Source organism: Trichomycterus rosablanca, chromosome 15 (assembly GCF_030014385.1).
Source record: "Trichomycterus rosablanca isolate fTriRos1 chromosome 15, fTriRos1.hap1, whole genome shotgun sequence".
Lineage (NCBI taxonomy): Eukaryota > Metazoa > Chordata > Actinopteri > Siluriformes > Trichomycteridae > Trichomycterus > Trichomycterus rosablanca.
In genome coordinates, this window is record NC_086002.1 from 22,711,474 (window position 1) to 22,729,790 (window position 18,317).

Here is an 18,317-nt window from a genome sequence, read left to right on the forward strand (position 1 = left end):
TTTATTTATTTATTAATTTTTTTATTTATTTTTGCCATTTGTAAATGATTGTAAGCATTTATAAAGGCCATGCCACGTTCATTAGGTGAAATGAAGCCAGCAGAAGAACAGGATGATATTCTTACTCGCAGTGATTAAATTACTCAGGTTAGAAAGTCCTGATACACGGCACATGCTCACCTGACTCTCTCTCAACCATGCCGCCTTTAATCGTTAAGGGGTGTGTGGCCCATACAGGGATCGAACCCACGACCTTGGCGTTATTAGCACCACGCTCTAACCAACTGAGCTAACCGGCCAGTTCAGCTGTTTGCGTTAGATCTTTGTACATAATTCTACACTAACTCCATTCAACCAGCTGCATGGCAGCACAACAACCATTTGAGATTCTGCACACTTTCAGTGAAGATCTGTAAAAATAAGCAGCTCCTAAACTGAATTTGGTTGTTATTGCACCAGAAATGCAGCAGTTTCATGTTATTTTAATGATCCAAGATCTCAGTCCTACTTCAGACATCACTGTCTAGTCATTTCTTATGTTCAGACTTTCTTAATACACATCTAAAAGGTTTTGTGGGTTCTTATATGTGTGAACCATGTAAACTATATATTAAGTATATACAGTGGGGCCAAAAAGTATTTAGTCAGCCACTGATTGTGCAAGTTCTCCTACTTAGAAAGATGAGAGAGGTCTGTAATTTTCATCATAGGTACACTTCAACTATGAGAGACAAAATGATAAAAAAAAAAATCCAGGAAATCACATTGTAGGATTTTTAAAGAATTTATTTGTAAATTATGGTGGAAAATAAGTATTTGGTCACCCACAAACAAGCAAGATTTCTGGCTCTCACAGACCTGTAACTTTTTCTTTAAGAAGCTCTTCTGTCCTCCACTCGTTACCTGTATTAATGGCACCTGTTGGACCTCGTTATCTGTATAAAAGACACCTGTCCTCAAACAGTCAGACTCCAAACTTAACCATGGCCAAGACCAAAGAGCTGTCGCAGGACACCAGGAAGAAAATTGTAGACCTGCACCAGGCTGGGAAGAGTGAATCTACAATAGGCAAGCAGGTTGGTGTGAATAAATGAACTGTGGGAGCAATTGTAAGAAAATGGAAGACATACAAGACCGTTGATAATCTCCCTTTGGGTCAAGGTCTCATCCCGTGGTGTCAAAATGATCATGAGAACGGTGAGCAAAAATCCCAGAACTACACGGAGGGACCTGATGAATGACCTGCAGAGAGCTGGGACCAAAGTAACAAAGCTACCATCAGTAACACACTACGCCGAGAGGGACTCAAATGAAGATGAAACCAAAATGGAACTTTTTGGTAAAAACTCAACTCGTCGTGTTTGGAGGCTGAGTTGCATCCCAACAACACCATACTTACTGTGAAGCATGGTGATGGAAACATCATGCTTTGGGGCTGTTTTTCTGCAAAGGGGACAGGACGACTGATTCGTGTTAAGGGAAGAATGAACGGGGCCATGTATCATAAGATTTTAAGCCAAAACCTCCTTCCACCAGTGAGAGCATTGAAGACGACTGATTCGTGTTAAGGGAAGAATGAACGGGGCCATGTATCGTGAGATTTTAAGCCATCAGTGAGAGCATTGAAGATGGAACGTGGCCGGGTCTTCCAGCATGACAATGATCCCAAACACACCGCTCGGGCAACAAAGGAGTGGCTCCGTAAAAAGCATTTCAAGGTCCTGGAGTGGCCTAGCCAGTCTCCAGACCTCAACCCCATAGAAAATTTGTGGAGGGAGTTGAAAGTCTGTGTTTCCCCAAAACATCACTGCTCTAGAGGAGATCTGCATGGAGGAATGGGCCAAAATACCAGCTACAGTGTGTGCAAACCTGGTGAAGACTTACAGGAAACGTTTGACCTCTGTCATTGCCAACAAAGGTTATGTTACAAAGTATTGAGTTGAACTTTTGTTATTGACCAAATACTTATTTTCCACCATAATTTACAAATAAATTCTTTAAAAATCCTACAATGTTATTTCCTGGATTTTTTTTTATCATTTTGTCTCTCATAGTTGAAGTGTACCTATGATGAAAATTACAGACCTCTCTCATCTTTCTAAGTAGGAGAACCTGCACAATCAGTGGCTGACTAAATACTTTTTGGCCCCACTGTATGTTGTATGGTTTGGAGACAGTGGCATTGACAAAAAGACAGGAGAAAGAACTGGAAGTGGCAGAAATGAAGATGTTGAGGTTCTCCTTGGGAGTGACAAGGATGGATAAGGTTAGGAATGAGATAATCAGAGGTACAGCACAGGTTAAACAACTAGGAGATAAAGTTAGAGAGGCCAGACTGAGATGGTTTGGACATGTCAAGAGGAGGGACAGCGAGTATATTGGTAGAAGGATGTTAGATATGCAGCTGCCAGGAAAAAGACAAAGAGGAAGACCAAAGAGGAGATATATGGATGCAGTTAGAGAGGACATGGAAGTAGTTGGGGTGAGGACAGAGGACGCAGTGGACAGAGTGAGATGGAGGAGGATGACTCGCTGTGGCAACCCCTGAGAAGGGAAAAGCCGAAAGAAGAAGAAGAAGATGCAAAGTCAGAGCTAAATTGCTAAGTCAAAGCTAAGTTGCTGACTGACCCACAAGTGATTGTGATGTGGTGTGAACTGATGATTTCTGGTTAAAATCTCTCATACCCGTTTTCCACCAAAAAAAGAGGTTCCAGACAGCGAACTAGCGGGCCAATCTGGCACCACAGAATACATGGTTTTTCAGCGTGAACCGTGACATAATCGGTGGGCGTGTCAAAGTGTAGAGGTTTGGGTGCTTTGCTAAACCACTGTGCTGGGGTTTCGTATGGAGCTTGTCGCTGCATTTTTTATCTTTTAAAGTTCACCAGATTAAATTTTGAGCCAGTTTGCCGCTGATATTTTCAAAGTGCCTTAAAAAAAAATTTACTGTGTGATATAATGCAGTAGAAGCGACCCGGACAGTATGAAAAACACTTAACGTGAAAAATAAAGCTTAACGTGGCTTCTTGTATTAAAACAATGACTGATGAATTTGGGCAGTACAGAGCACTTATAACCAGTAATAACAGTGAGAAATGTAGTGTTTCTATGTCGTACTTTCAGTACATTCAGCCACATTATGCTTTGTATTTTACGTGAAGCTTTTTCGACTCTCCCAAAAAGATTCAAAACCCGGAGCTGCATAAACACACGTGAAGTAAATACAGTTAAACACAGATACATGTGGAGCTTTTAGACTGGATTTGATGGTTAATTCACACAGATGGATGTTCGTGTTGTGGAACTTTAGAAATGTTTTATCGCTGCGCCGCGGTGAGAGCAAAGCACAAAACGCTTCTTATGTCTTAGGGGCCAGTGATAGCTCAGTGGTTAAGGTACTGGACTAGTAAACAGAAGGTTGCCGGTTCAAGCCCCACCACCACCAAGTTGCCACTGTTGGGTCCCTGAGCAAGGCCCTTAACCCTCAATTGCTCATCGTGTTCTGCTCATTGTGTAAGTCGCTTTGGATAAAAGCGACTGCTAAATGCTGAAAATGTAAAAATGTAAAAAATGTCAGTGAACTAAAGAAAACAACAACTGCGACAAACACGTCTACGTCTTCTTATTACCAATAGCTGATCGATGCTTTTTGCATAAAAATGAACATCTGTAACAAAAGCACAAATGCTCGCACATAATCTACACACTTCGCCATCATGTTAGTGCTCTTTACTTTCGTTAAGCAATGCCCACCGTTGATGACGCAGACATAGTTCTCAAAAACTGGTGGAAACGCGGGTTGGTTCTCTACAGAACACCAAGGTTCTAAGAAACCAAAACAGAACCAGTTCAAGAACCATGGTTATTTTGGTGGGAAAGCACTATCAGTCTCAGGATCCTGAACCAGCAGTAGAAGTTTTCTGGTTCTCATGCTGCTGTTGAATTGATGAATATAAACTGGTCATTACTGGTTTGTTGCTAAAATGTCACTGTTTTCTCTGTGAATGTTGCTAATGATGTATCTGGAAGTTACACACAAAATATTTTATTCAGATATCCCTTTTTCATAATCTCATATATGGGTTATTGTGTAGAATGCGTTTTGTAGAAGGAGGCCTCATTGAGCGTTCCCACACTTTCGTGAGAACTGTTTTCAATGTATATTTTAGAGATGGTGGGCCACATTCCAGAAGAAGGCAAGGGTGATATTCTGTTACAAATCCACATCTGGGATCCATTCTTAATGCAAACAGTTCTGTTATTCTATAGAAGAAATATCAATCACACAGAGGCCTAGCTGTCAGCAGAACTGTGGGAACCTCTACTGAGTTTTAAGAAAATGACACACCCAATACATTCCATATGTTTTTTGTATGGATATTCAAGTATTTAAGGAGAAGCAAATTTCATTGGAGTCAGAGAGAAGATCCGAACACACGCTCACGCTCGACACTGCTTTTATTATGTAATAAACTTCCTAAGTACAAATAAGCTGTGTCAACGAAGTTTTCATTCCTCATCTACACCATCGCTACGGAAGACACCTCACTAACTAAAGAGCTAATCCACAAAAATCATTTTATTCCTGTATAGAAGAACACTGAGAAGATAAAAATAGCAGTTATAATAGCACTTTTTGAAGCTGAATCACATTTTTCTTCATCCATGATAAATTCCTACAGCAGATTCAGCACCAGAAACTCAGGTGCTGCTAGTTTAGGATCTAATCTCAGGTAAGTTAGTGAGCTACAGTAAAGAAACAATCATGATAGGATATGATGACAAATTTCATAAAACATCTTAAGCTTCTGTTATTATTAGAATGATGCATCAGAGTGGATTAGAGCTGTGTTCGAAATCGCATACTTACAGAGTACGTACTAGATTGGAGGAAGTATGCACTACTCGGCCGGTAAAGAAGTACATACTTTCAGTACAGAAGTATGCAGTATGCACACAACACCCGTACATACTACGTCTGCCATCTTACCAACGTCAAGTGATGACGTGGGGACGCGATGACGTATATCACCATAGTTACAGACTCATTCACCAAAATTTTGGATATTTATTGTCTTTTTGTTATTTATTCGCCTTTAAAAAATTTTTTTAATTTATCTTACTTACACTTGTGAACAGAGGACTTTTTTGTTTCTTATTCCACTTTGATCGCCTACGCAGCTCCAGTTGCATTATGGGATACATTAGCGGACCGCAAGCGTGCATTGTTTGCATACTCAAACATGGCTGCCCAATAAGTAGGCCATTCAGGTACTTCTCGCGTACCTCTTTGTGTATACTGTGTATTCAGACATACTAACCGCTCTCACGTCCTCATTTCGCGAACTATTGAGTATGGAAGTATGCGATTCCGGACGCAGCTTACAGTGTGAAAGTGAAGATCTTACCACAATATCTCCAGTTTACATTGTGGATTCTCCAGTCCAACAGAAAGCAGCTTCACTCCTGAATCCTTCAGTTCATTGTTACTCAGGTCCAGAACTCTCAGACTGGAGGAGTTTAAACTGAGAACTGAGGACAGAACTTCACAACTTTTCTCTGTAAGATCACATAGACACAACCTGGAGAGAAAAAAATCAAAGGTGTGTTTTTTTTTTTACTCACTACTCCCCCCCCCCCCCCCCTCCCCTTCTCAAGGCCTTTCCTTCTCAAGGGAGGGTAACAAAAAGAAGAACAAGAGAAAATAGATGATGATGATAATTCAAGAGGGAAAGGTGAGGGAGACAGAAGGATAGAGGATATTGATTATTAATATAAAATCTGATTGTAACACCGTTATTTGTTTAGGTGTGTGTGTGTGTGTGTGTGTGTCAGTCAGAGGTAGGGTTAATTGAGAGATCTTCTTCCCATTTCCCAAAGGGTATAGTTATTGTCGGGTCCGATTTGGATATTAATCTACAGATTTTAGCTAAGATTTTATTTGTAGATGACATGTTAATAAAGTCTAAGATTATGGGGGAAAGGTGATATGTTTGTATTTTTTGCTTGTTTTTTAAGGATATAATTGATTTGCGCTGTAGATATTCCAGGTATTGGTTACTCCTAATGCTATGTGTCTTAGTTAGATGTGACAATGATTTTATTTTATTCTTTAAGATATGCTTGAAACGTGTTACACCTTTTTCTATCCATCTGGGCCTTTTTTGTGGATGGGAAATCAGGGTTGTGCCATATACAGTGCCTTGCAAAAGTATTCACCCCCCCCCCCCCCGGCATTTTTCATGTTTTGTTGGCTCACAACGTGAAATTAAAATGTATTGTTTGAAGGTTTGCATCATTTCATTTACAGAACAGGCCTACAACTTTGAAGATGTGATGTGAACTAGTTTTTTATTGTGAAGCAAACAACAAATAGGACAAAATAACAGAAATCTTCAATGTACATAACTCTTCACCCCCCTAATGTCAGTACTTTGTAGAGCCACCTTTTGCAGCAATTATAGCTGCAAGTCACTTTAGATCAGTCTGTATGAGCTTGCCACATCTAGCCACTTGGATTTTTGCCCATTCCTTAAGGCAGAACTGCTTCAGCTCTTTCAAGCTGGATGGTTTCCACTGGTGAACAGCAATCTTGAAGTCTAACTACAGATTCTCAATTGGATTGAGGTCTGGGCTTTGACTAGGCCATTCCAACGCATTTAAATGTTTCCTCTTAAACCACTCGAGTGTTGCTTTTGCAGTATGCTTAGAGTCATTGTCCTGCTGAAAGGTGAACCTCCGTCCCAGTCTCAAATCACTGGCAGACTGAAACAGGTTTTGCTCAATAATATCCCTGTATTTAGCACCATCCATCTTTCCCTCAATTCTGACCAGATTCTCAGTCCCTGCTGCTGAGAAACATCCCCACAGCATGATGCTGCCACATTTCACTGTGGGAAAGTGTTTTTGAGGTGATATGTGTTGGGTTTGTGCCAGACATAGCATTTTCCTTGGTGGCCAAAAAGTTCAATTTTAGTCTCATATGACCAGAGCACCTTCCTCCATACATTTGGGGCGTCTTCCACATGCTTTTTGGCAAACTCAAAATGTTATTTCCTATTTTTTCTGGCCACCCTTTCATAAAGCCCAGCTCTGTGGAGTGTACGGCTTATTGTGGTCCTATGGACAGATACTCCAGTCTGCTGTGGAACTCTGAAGCTCTTTCAGGGTTACCTGTGGTCTCTGTGCTGCCTCTCTGATTATTGCCCTTCTTGCCGGCTCTGTGAGTTGTGCTGGATGGCCCCCTCTTGGCAGGTTTGTTTGGGGTACCATGTTCTTTCCATTTGATTATGCTCCGAGAAATCATCAAAGATTTGGATAGTTTTTATAACCCAACTCTGACTTGTACTTCTCAACAACTTTGTCCCTAACTTGTTTGGAGAGCTCCTTGGTCTTCATGGTGTTGTTTGGTTAGTGGTGCTTCTTGTTTAGTGGTATTGCAGCCTCTGGGGCCTTTCAGAAAAAATGTATATATACTGACAGATCATGTGACATTTAGAGGAGCTTCATAGCAAAGGGGGTTAATACATACGCACACTCCAATTTCCAGTTTATTATTTTTATATTTTTTTTATATTTATACTTTTTTTTTCTCATTTCACTTCACCTCACCAACTTAACTATTTTGTTTAGATGTATTATATAAAATTCTAATTTATAAAAATTAATAACAGGTTTTAATTTAACAAAATTTGTAAAAAGCCAAGGGGGGGGGGGGGGGGGGGTGCTTTTGCAAGGCACTGTATGTGTGTATTTTGTGGTAGATAATGGAGATTTAGTAATTGTGTGTAGTTTCCACCAAGCTGTCAGAGTAGCTGCTATTATGGGATTTTTATAAAATGGGTGTTTTTTTTAGTGCTGTACTGATAAACGGTAAGTCTGAAATTTTTTTCACTGCTTAGAGTTTGTTCTATGTCACACAAAGGCTGATCTAATTCATTGGGCTTCATCAATTTAATAATATACTGTAACTGATTAGTTAGAAGATAGTATTGAAAATTAGGAGCTTCAAAGCCTTCTTGAGTTTTGGGGTTTTGTAATGTAGATCATTTAATTCTAGGTGGTTTGTTTTTCCAATAGAATTTGGAGGTAATTTAGTCTAATGATTTGAACCAGGTCAAAGGGGGCTGGATAGAAATCATAGCGAATAAATCATTTAGTTTTTGTAGAATTTTCATTTTGATGGTGAATATTCTGTCAATTAAAGAAAGTGTGAGGTTAATCCAACATTGGAGGTCATCTGTTATAGTTTTGAGAAGTGGTTTAAAGTTTGTTATATAACTCACAGCTGTGTGGAAACTTTAATGCCCAGGTAAGCAGTGGTGTATAGTAACAAAGTATTAATACTTCGTTACAGTACTTAAGTAGTTTTTTGGAGTATGTGTACTTTACTGGAGTATAAAAATGTTCAGCAACTTTCACTTTTACTCCACTACATTTTAAAAAAAAAATTTGTACTTTTACTCCGATACATTTGACGTATGCATATTCGTTACTCGTTACTACAAAATAATAATAATAAATAAGCTAAATGATGTGAGATGTGTGACAGACTGCAGCAGGTTTGGCGAATCTGCGCTTGAAAGTTAGATCGGTGGTTACACACATTACAGTATAGGAAATGCAAATGAAATGAATACAGTGTTTCTTACATTTACATCGACTCTTATTCCATCATAACCCAAAATATTTCATGTTTTGTCTGGTTAACTTCATTTAAACACTTAACATACATAAACATACATTTTAAGCTACAACACATTCCAAAAAAGTTGGAACAGGGCAATTTAGGGCTAGTAATAAAGTAAAAAAATAAAATGACGTGATTTCAACCAGGTAATGTCAACAGCTGATTATAATCATGATTTGGCACAAATCATGTTCAGATAAAGGAATAAAATGTATTTAATTCTATAAATTCTTATGTTGTGAAGACCTGGATTTTCTGTAGATGGAAGGTCGACTCCACTGTTATGTGGTTTACAGGCTTAAAAGAACAATCTTCATATTTTTCAAAATTTTGACCGCTTCAGTTTATACTAACAGCATTTACATTTACTTCTACTTTTAATACTTAAGTACATTAAACATCAGATACTTTTAGACTTTTACTGAAGTAATATTTTAAAAGGTGACTTTTACGTCTATCGAAGTAAATTTCTGGTAAGATACTTGTACTTTTACTCAAGTATGGACTTCAGGTACTTTATACACCACTGCAGGTAAGTTATGTGCTTCGTGTTCAGGGGGATTGGCAAAGTCTGGGCAGTGGTGTCCAATTCCTTCATGTTAAGTAAAAGGATTACTGATTTAGCCCAGTTATTAATAATCAGATATTTTGGAAAATTTCTTGATTGTTTGGATAATTTCTTGAACTGAAAAGATAGGGTTATGAAGGAAGAGTAGAGTGTCATCTGCGTATAAGCTGATTTTATGTTCTAGGTTTAGTGGCTGGATACCCTTGATATTTTTGTTTTGGTGAATAGCAGCAGCTAATAGTTTTATAAACATTGAAAATAAGAGAGGAGAAAGTGGGCAACCTTGCCTGGTACCTTTGTGTAATATGAAACTTTGTGATATTAGTCCATTAGTGTTAATTTACGTAATGTGGCTAGTAGACATTTCCAGTTTACCTTATCAAAAGCCTTCTTTTCGTCTAGCATGACTATAGCAGTATCCAATTTATTACGTGATGTGTGACGTATTAAATTAAGTAGCCTGCACATATTAGTGGATGAATGTCTTCCTTTTATAAAGCCAGTTTGGTCCAGGTGTATCAGTGATGAGATATTTGCTTCTAGTCTAATGGCTAAGGTTTTGCTATTTATTTTTGTGTCTGTATTGATGAGTGATAATGGTTGGTAACTGGAAAGTAAGCTAGGGTCCTTATCAGGTTTTAAATGAAGTGAAATGATTGCCGTATTCATTGCGGTGGGTAGTTTCATGTTTTGTATTATTTCCTCTGCCATGTAGTGACTGTGTGTGTGTGTCACAGAGATGGTTTATTTGTGTACACTGATTGTTTCTCAGGATGAAGTGATTAGTGTAACTGAATGAATGTGTGAACTTTGTGAAAGTGAAGATCTTACTCCAGTATCTCCAGTTTACAGTGTGGATTCTCTAGTCCAGCAGAGAGCAGCTTCACACCTGAATCCTTCAGTTTATTGTAACTCAGGTTCAGATGTTTCAGACTGGAGGAGTTTAAACTGAGAACTGAGGACAGAACTTCACAACTTTCCTCTGTTAGATTACAATTCCTCAACCTGGAGAGAAATAATCAGATCAGACTGCATTGCAGATAAAAGTGAAAGCATTTGAACTGATGAATCAACCAATAGCAGGACTGCTCTACTGTACTGATTTACAAAGGGGCGGAGCTTCACATTTCTACACAGTCCAAAATAGTGGAAGCACTAACTATAGCCATGTAGCAACTGAGAATTAATATAATGTTACCCATCGATTATAAATGACAACTTGATTTTCATCTCCATCCTAAATTAGATGAGAGTGATAGATGAGTGTGTGTGTGTGTGTGTGTGTGTGTGTGTGTGTGTGTGTGTGTGTGTGTCACCAGTGTGTGTTCCTACTTCTTTGGAAATGTCGTAGAAACTGCTGTCACTAAAATTCAGGGTTAGAAGTACAAATACAAAGGTGAAATTCTACATTCTGTATAAAACTAGTGCACAAGTCTAAACATGTAATTTACACGTCATGTTTATGTAAACTGAGCTCTGTTTATTATTACACAGTGTTTTCATCAAGTAAAATTTATTCTCCTAAAACATGATTACACATCAGTCAGATCAATTCACTCCATGCTAACTGTCACACTTTGAGCCTCTGTGTGCTCCTGTGCTCCAGTGTGCCACGCCCTTCTCTTCTCAGTCTCCTGCCACAACCCCTCTCACGATAGGTTCCCCATGACTAATTAGCTCCAACTGCCCTCTATTTAAGAGGTGTGCTGGAGCACAGACTTTAGGAACTATTTGACTTTTGTTTGGCTCTGTAGGGGTTCTGGTTCTGGCTTCTGGTACCAGGTTTGGTTAAGCCAGCGTTTCTCAAAGTGTGGGGCGCACCCCCCCTGGGGGGCGCAGAGGCATGACTGGGGGGGCGCGCCCGACTGAAATTAAGTGCGGAAACAATGTTCTAACGTCGGAATATTTTTTACGGTGGACTATAAACAAACCGTGTTTTCAGGTGTGTCAGTATTCATTCTAACAGAGAGTCTAGATCAGGAGCGCTCGATCACACTCAGTACACGCTGGTACAGTACAGTACAGTACAGTACAGCGCTGCTCATACACACAGCTCAGCGGGACTGACATGACATGTGCTCACGGTTTATTTTGTTTGCGGTTTGTTACCATGACTACGCCTCAGCCCACCTAAAGCAGCGCTGATCTACAGGGTGGGTCATACGTTTCCATACATAAGAAAAAAATATATATATTTATAAAAAACATTTTTATTTATATAATATGCTCTACATGACTGCCATCGCTTTGAAAACACATTTTAATTCGTTGCTCTTAATTCAAACGCATTTTTAGGGTATCTGAAATATAAAAAATAAAATGTTAAAAAAACGCTTATGGAAACTTATGGCCCACCCTGTATTTCAGATACCCTAAAACAAATGAGTTTAAATAAAGAGCAACGAATTGAAATGTGTTTTCAAAACAATGGCAGTCATGTAGAGCATATTATATAAATGTATGGAAACTTATGGCCCACCCTGTTCAACGTTTTCTGATGGAGAAATTTTAACCTTTATTCATATGGTCAAGGGTCCCTGCTGGACAATTTGGAACTTCCACATATGTGACTGCCACATATTTGACAGCTTTTTCGCATCAACCTACTTCCCACATGAAAATAATGAAGTCTAAATATGGGTCCATCCTTACTGATGAACACCTCAAAAACTGCTTGAGCATCAGCGGCTCCTGAGCAAATCATCAGAATAAGGTCAGTGTGATTCAGTCACTTGCTCTGTAAAGCTGAATATCAATACAGGAACTGAAGCGCATTTAAAAAGCTTCAAAGCTTTTTTTTTTTTTTTTTTTAATAATGAGTCCGACCTTAAAATGTAGATGGTGGTGACCTGTAGACTGAAACAGTAGATCTCAAGCCATGAAAGTGTGTAAACCCCTGGTCTAGATGTACAGAACAGAGAGGTATTTGACAGGGATAAAAAGAAAAACAGCCACTAATACAGTGATAAGACTTAAACTCTCACAAATTAGTTTTTTGAGACATATTCAACTTTGTTATCTTTTTTTGTAGTGTTTGCAAATTTTATTTTATTTTTGAAACAGCAGACTGATTGAAGGAGCAGTTCAGTGACATGTCAAACATGGTTTGAAGTTATTTCAACACAGTTAAAATCGGCCTATTTTTTCAGGATTTTTTTTTTTGGGGGGGGTGGGGGGGGGGGTGCATGACAGATTTTCATCTTCCAAGGGGGGGCGTGACAGAAAAAGTTTGAGAACCACTGGGTTAAGCCATGTTTATCATGTTAAGCCATGTTTGCCATGTTATGCCTAGTTTGTCATGTCTGCCTAGTTTGCCCTGTTTAGTATAGTTTACCCTGTTTAGTCTAGTTTGCCCTGTTTAGCCTTGATTAGCCTTGTTCAGTTTTGTTAGTTTTGTTTAGCTGTGTTTCTCCTTGTTTAGTCCTGTTGGTTTCTGTTTGTACTGTCTTTAGTTTTGCCCATCTCTGTGTGTGTGTCCGCCCCTCTGTCTCGTCCTAAGCCCCCCATCGTGACATAATACTTCCTCTCTAAAGGACACAGCGAGATGGTTTATGTTCCATGCTTCCCCGATTTTGACTCCATGAGGTCCCCTCAGACCTTCCCGCTCAGTAGGCCAGCTCCCTATGATGGAAGTGATCCTTGGGTCGAAGGCTTCCTTCTTCAGAGCCAGCTCTACCTGCAAAACCTTCTTGACCCTCAGCCAACTGAAACACACAAGGTTCTGCTCGAGAATGGGCTAGGCAGCTCTGGTCTAAGAAGGGAGTTGAGCTGAACTCGGTTAAGGTCTTTGAGGGCCTCATGAGAGCCAAATTTACAGGAGGGAACCCCTATGATTTTAGTATAGGGAAGTTTGCGAAACCTCCTGTACCCATTGGTGACGCTCCACGCAGCAAAGCACCCACTGCAGCTTATACCCGGCATCCAGTGCCCACTGGGGATGTTAAATTTCCCCCTGTGCCCACTGCTGATGTGGTCCGGGTGCCAGTGCCCACTACCAATGCTCGTGACCGCCCCACGTCCATGTTAGGAGCCAGTCAGGATCATTTGTTTAGTAATGCTCCTTGTAATGACTCCAAAGGCTCCAGGGGTCCTTCTGTCTGTTTGCCGGCTCCAGTTCCATGTACTCAGGTTCGGGTCAGTTCTCTGCCGGTTTCATCTGTTTTGTTGTCTTGTCCAGTCAGGCAGTCTGTCATGTCTTGTCCTGGTCTGTCTGTCCAAGTCTGTCCTGTGTTTGTCAGGTCCCATGAGTTCTAGTTTTTCTAGTCCTGTTCTGTGTTCGTCTGTCTCTGTCGGTCCCTCCTGCCGCCCAGGCAGAGTCAAGTAGTGCCAAGTTGTCTCTAGTTAACTCTTCAAAGCAGAGAGCAGCTGATTCAGCACGCCTTACCAGGTTCCAAGTAGCTGATTCAAGAAGCCTCACCAGGTTCCAAGCAGCTGATTCAAGAAGCCTCCCCAGGTTCCAAGCAGCTGACTCCGGACGCCTCTTCTCAAGGGTCCTCGCACCCGACTCCGGACGCCTCTTCTCAAGGGTCCTCGCAGCTGACTCCGGATGCCTCTTCTTAAGGGTCCTCGCAGCTGACTCCGGATGCCTCTTCTTAAGGGTCCTCGCAGCTAATTCCGGACGCCTCTTCTTAATGGTTCTCGCAGCTGATTCCGGACACCTCTCCAGGGTCCACACAGCTGACTCCCGAAACCTCTTCGCCAGGCTTCATGCAGATGACTCCAGATGCCTCTTTGTCAGGTTCCACGTCTGCACCTCTAGATGGGATTCCAGTCTTCACGTTGGCGCTCCCTGACGGTGCTTCTGTTCCCGAGTTTGCGCCCCCCGATGGCGCTTTTGTTCCAGAGTTTGCGCCCCCGATGGCGCTTCTGTTTTCAAGTTGGCGCCCCTGATGGCGCTTCTGCTCTCAGGCCGGCACCTCAAGAGGGAGCTTCTGAACTCTCATTGGCGCCCCAGATGGTGCTTCTGCTCTCAAGTCGGCGCCCCCGGCCACTCAGGTGGCGCAGCGGTAAAGTACGCTAGTGCACCAGAGTTGGGTTTCTAGAAACATCGTATCGAAACTCAGCTCTGCCTTTCCGACTGGGTTGGGTGGCAGTATGAAAAAATTTTGGCTGTTGTTCAGGGGTTTAGGGGTAGAATCGGAGCATAGGTCCTCATAACTGATAGAACTGCGGCCCCTGCTGGTTGACTGACGACGCCTGCACAGGGCTGAGGAATAACATTGAGGTGGGTGTGACCCTCCGTGCGCAGTGTCTCTCGGTGTATGAACTCGGCTTGTGCAGGTGAAAAATGCAGGCTGTACTGATTGCGTGCCGGAGGGGGCGCAAGTCAGTTGAGTGGCGTCCTCAGTCGGCGGCAAAGGGTCGAATCAGTATAGAGGACACAATCAGGGTAATTGGACATGACTGGAATAGGGATAAAAATTGGGGGGAAAAGTGGGAAAAAATAGATAATTAAAAAAATAACTCTTCTGAACTCTCATTGGCGCCCTCCGATGGCACTTTTGAACTCTCGTTGGTGCCCCACAATGGCGCTTCTGGTCTCCAGTTGGCACCCTTAGAGGGCACCTCATGTCTCAAGTCGGCGCTCCCAGAGGGCGCTTCAGGTCTCAAGTCTGCGCTCCCAGAGGGCGCTTCAGGTCTCAAGTCGGCACCTCAAGTTGGTGCCTCAGGATCCTCGTCGGTACCCCCAGAGGGCGTTTCTGAACTCTCGTTGGTGCCCCCCGACGGCGCTTCTGGATTTCCGTCGGCAGCCCGCGTTACAGCACTTATGTCATGCCTGCCTTGGAACTTCCTTAATGACTTCAAATTTGCCCCTCAGGGTCCTTGACCTCTGTTTTGGGTTCTTTGTAGCCAATTCACGAGGCGTGCCTTTTGGGAGGGGGTACTGTAACACTTTGAGCCTCTGTGTGCTCCTGTGCTCCAGTGTGCCACACCCTTCTCACCTCAGTCTCCTGCCACACCCCCTTTCACGATAGATTCCCCATGACTAATTAGCTCCAACTGCCCTCTATTTAGGAGGTGTGCTGGAGCACAGACTTAAGGAACTATTTGACTTTTGTTTGGCTCTGTAGGGATTCTGGTTCTGGCTTCTGGGTATCTGGTACCAGGTTTGGTTAAGCCATGTTTGTCATGTTAAGCCATGTTTGCCTAGTTTGCCTTGTTTGCCCTGTTTAGTATAGTTTCCCCGGTTTAGTCTAGTTTCCCCGGTTTAGTCTAGTTTGCCCTGTTTAGCCTTGATTAGCCTTGTTCAGTTTTGTTAGTTTTGTTTAGCTGTGTTTCTCCTTGTTTAGTCATGTTGGTTTCTGTTTGTACTGTCTTTTGTAATTAATAAACCTATAGTTTTGCCCATCTCTGTGTGTGTGTGTCCGCCCCTCTGTCTTGTCCTAAGCCCCCCATCTTGACACTAACATCCTCAGATCTCAGCAAAAGCTAGCGTACTTTACAGCAGAATCATCTAAGCGCCCTACAGTATTCATGCTAACATGAGTGTCTTTATTTAAAAAGATTGTTTATTATTAACACATTTCTCTCTTTATTACTTCACTTTATATAAATCAGACTGCAACACTGTAGTTCTGCACCTTCTCAGTTTCATAAATCTAATCTTTAGTGTTTAAGTGATGAACCCTTGAATCAAACATTTATTAATAAATTACTCACTCAGCTCTTTTAGAAACTTTTACCACTGGCAGCATCTTCAGAAGACCTTTATGTGATGGATAATATTTCCTCAAATCAAACACATCCAGCTCCTGATCTGAGTTCAGCAACACAAACACCAGAGCCGACCACTGAGCAGGAGACAGATGGAGTCTATTGTGATCAACATAAACTTTTCTGTTCAGGTATTGTTGGACTTCCCGCACTAGAGAATCATCGTTCAGTTCATTCAGACAGTGGAACAGATTGATGGATTTCTCTGTAGAGAGATTCTCACTAATCTTCTCCTTGATGTACCTGACTGTTTCCTCTTTGTTGTAAGAGCTACTTTCTGTTTGTGACAGTAGGCCTCGTAAAAGAGTTTGATTGGAATCCAGTGAGAGACCCAGGAGGAAGCGGAGGAAAAGATCCAGGTGTCCATTCTTACTCTGTAAGGCCTTGTCCACTGCACTCTTCAGAAAGTCAGACATAGAGTTTCTAAAAATGTTAAAAAATCCAGTGTTTTGCATCACCTGCACATTTCTGTTTTTGTTGATGAAGGTGAGAAATACATATAAAGCAGCCAGAAACTCCTGAACACTCAGGTGCACAAAGCTGAAGACCTGACCCAGGTGCAGTCCAGCCTCTTTTTTGAAGATTTGAGTGCAGACCCCTGAGTACACTAATGTGTTTTTGACATCAATGCCGCACTCTGTCAGGTCTTCCTCATAGAAGATCAGGTTTCCTTTATCCAGCTGTATGAAGGCCAGTTTTCCCAGTGCCAGTATCATCTCTCTGGTCTGGTGTGGATCAGGGTCAGATTTCCCATGGTACTTTTGTTCCCTGTGTTTAATCTGAAATATCAGAAAGTAAGTGAACATTTGAGTCAGAGTTTTGGGGATCTCTTTCCCCTCGGCTCCATCCAGAATTCTCTCTAGAACAGAGGCTGAGATCCAGCAGAACACTGGAATGTGACACATGATGTAGAGGCTTCTTGATGACTTTATGTGTTTGATAATTTTACTAGCCAGGTTCTCATCACTGATCCTCTTCCTGAAGTACTCCTCTTTCTGAGGGTCACTGAACCCTCGCACCTCTGTTACCTGGTCTACACACTCAGGAGGGATCTGATTGGCTGCTCCTGGTCGAGAGGTGATCCAGAGGTGAGCAGAGGAAAGCAGGTTTCCCTTGATAAGGTTTGTCAGCAGCACATCCACTGAGACTGATTCTGTTACATCACACACAATCCCATTGTCCTGGAAATTTAAAGGAAGTCGACACTCATCCAGACCATCAAATATGAAAATCATCTTGTGGGTGCTGCAACTTACAAATTGTAATTTCTTCAGTTCTGGAAAAAGATAATGAAGAAGATCCATCAGACTAAGATTTTTCTTCTTCATCAAGTTCAGCTCTCTAAAAGGAAGTGGAAATATGAAGATGACATCCTGATTTGCTTTTCCTTCAGCCCAGTCCAGAATGAACTTCTGCACTGAGACTGTTTTTCCAATTCCAGCGATTCCTTTAGTCAGCACAGTTCTGATAGACGTGTCTTTAAAGAGGTTGTTGCATTCAATGGGTTTCTCCTGTGTTGCTGGTCTCCTGAAAGCTGCTTCAATCTGTCTGACCTCATGTTCATTATTGATGTCTCCACTCCAACCCTCTGTGATGTAGAGCTCTGTGAAGATCTCATTCAAAATAAATGGTGATTTATGCTGTGAGATTCCTTCATTAATTCGTTTATGTTTTTCAATCAGTTTGGTTTTGAGGTTCCTCTGATGAACAGGGACCAGCTCTAATAAAAAGAGAAATATGAAGATAAATACAGGTCCTTCTCAAAAAATTAGCATATTGTGATAAAGTTCATTATTTTCCATAATGTAATGATAAAAATTAAACTTTCATATATTTTAGATTCATTGCACACCAACTGAAATATTTCAGGTATTTTATTGTTTTAATACTGATGATTTTGGCATACAGCTCATGAAAACCCAAAATTCCTATCTCAAAAAATTAGCATATCATGAAAAGGTTCTCTAAACGAGCTATTAACCTAATCATCTGAATCAACGAATTAACTCTAAACACCTGCAAAAGATTCCTGAGGCTTTTAAAAACTCCCAGCCTGGTTCATTACTCAAAACTGCAATCATGGGTAAGACTGCCGACCTGACTGCTGTCCAGAAGGCCATCATTGACACCCTCAAGCAAGAGGGTAAGACACAGAAAGAAATTTCTGAACGAATAGGCTGTTCCCAGAGTGCTGTATCAAGGCACCTCAGTGGGAAGTCTGTGGGAAGGAAAAAGTGTGGCAGAAAACGCTGCACAACGAGAAGAGGTGACCGGACCCTGAGGAAGAATGTGGAGAAGGGCCGATTCCAGACCTTAGGGGACCTGCGGAAGCAGTGGACTGAGTCT

General features: G+C 41.4%; 1 protein-coding gene across 1 annotated transcript in view; it reads right to left on the minus strand.

The window, feature by feature from the left end:
- LOC134328718 (NACHT, LRR and PYD domains-containing protein 3-like) overlaps positions 1–18,317 on the minus strand; it is a 54,147-nt gene that overhangs the window by 25,466 nt on the left and 10,364 nt on the right. The window contains exons 6-7 of the mRNA XM_063009899.1: positions 15,918–17,691; positions 10,089–10,262 (exon numbers count right to left, since the gene is read on the minus strand). Coding sequence (XP_062865969.1) covers positions 10,089–10,262; positions 15,918–17,691 — 1,948 coding nt within the window. The remainder of the gene's footprint in view (positions 1–10,088; positions 10,263–15,917; positions 17,692–18,317) is intronic.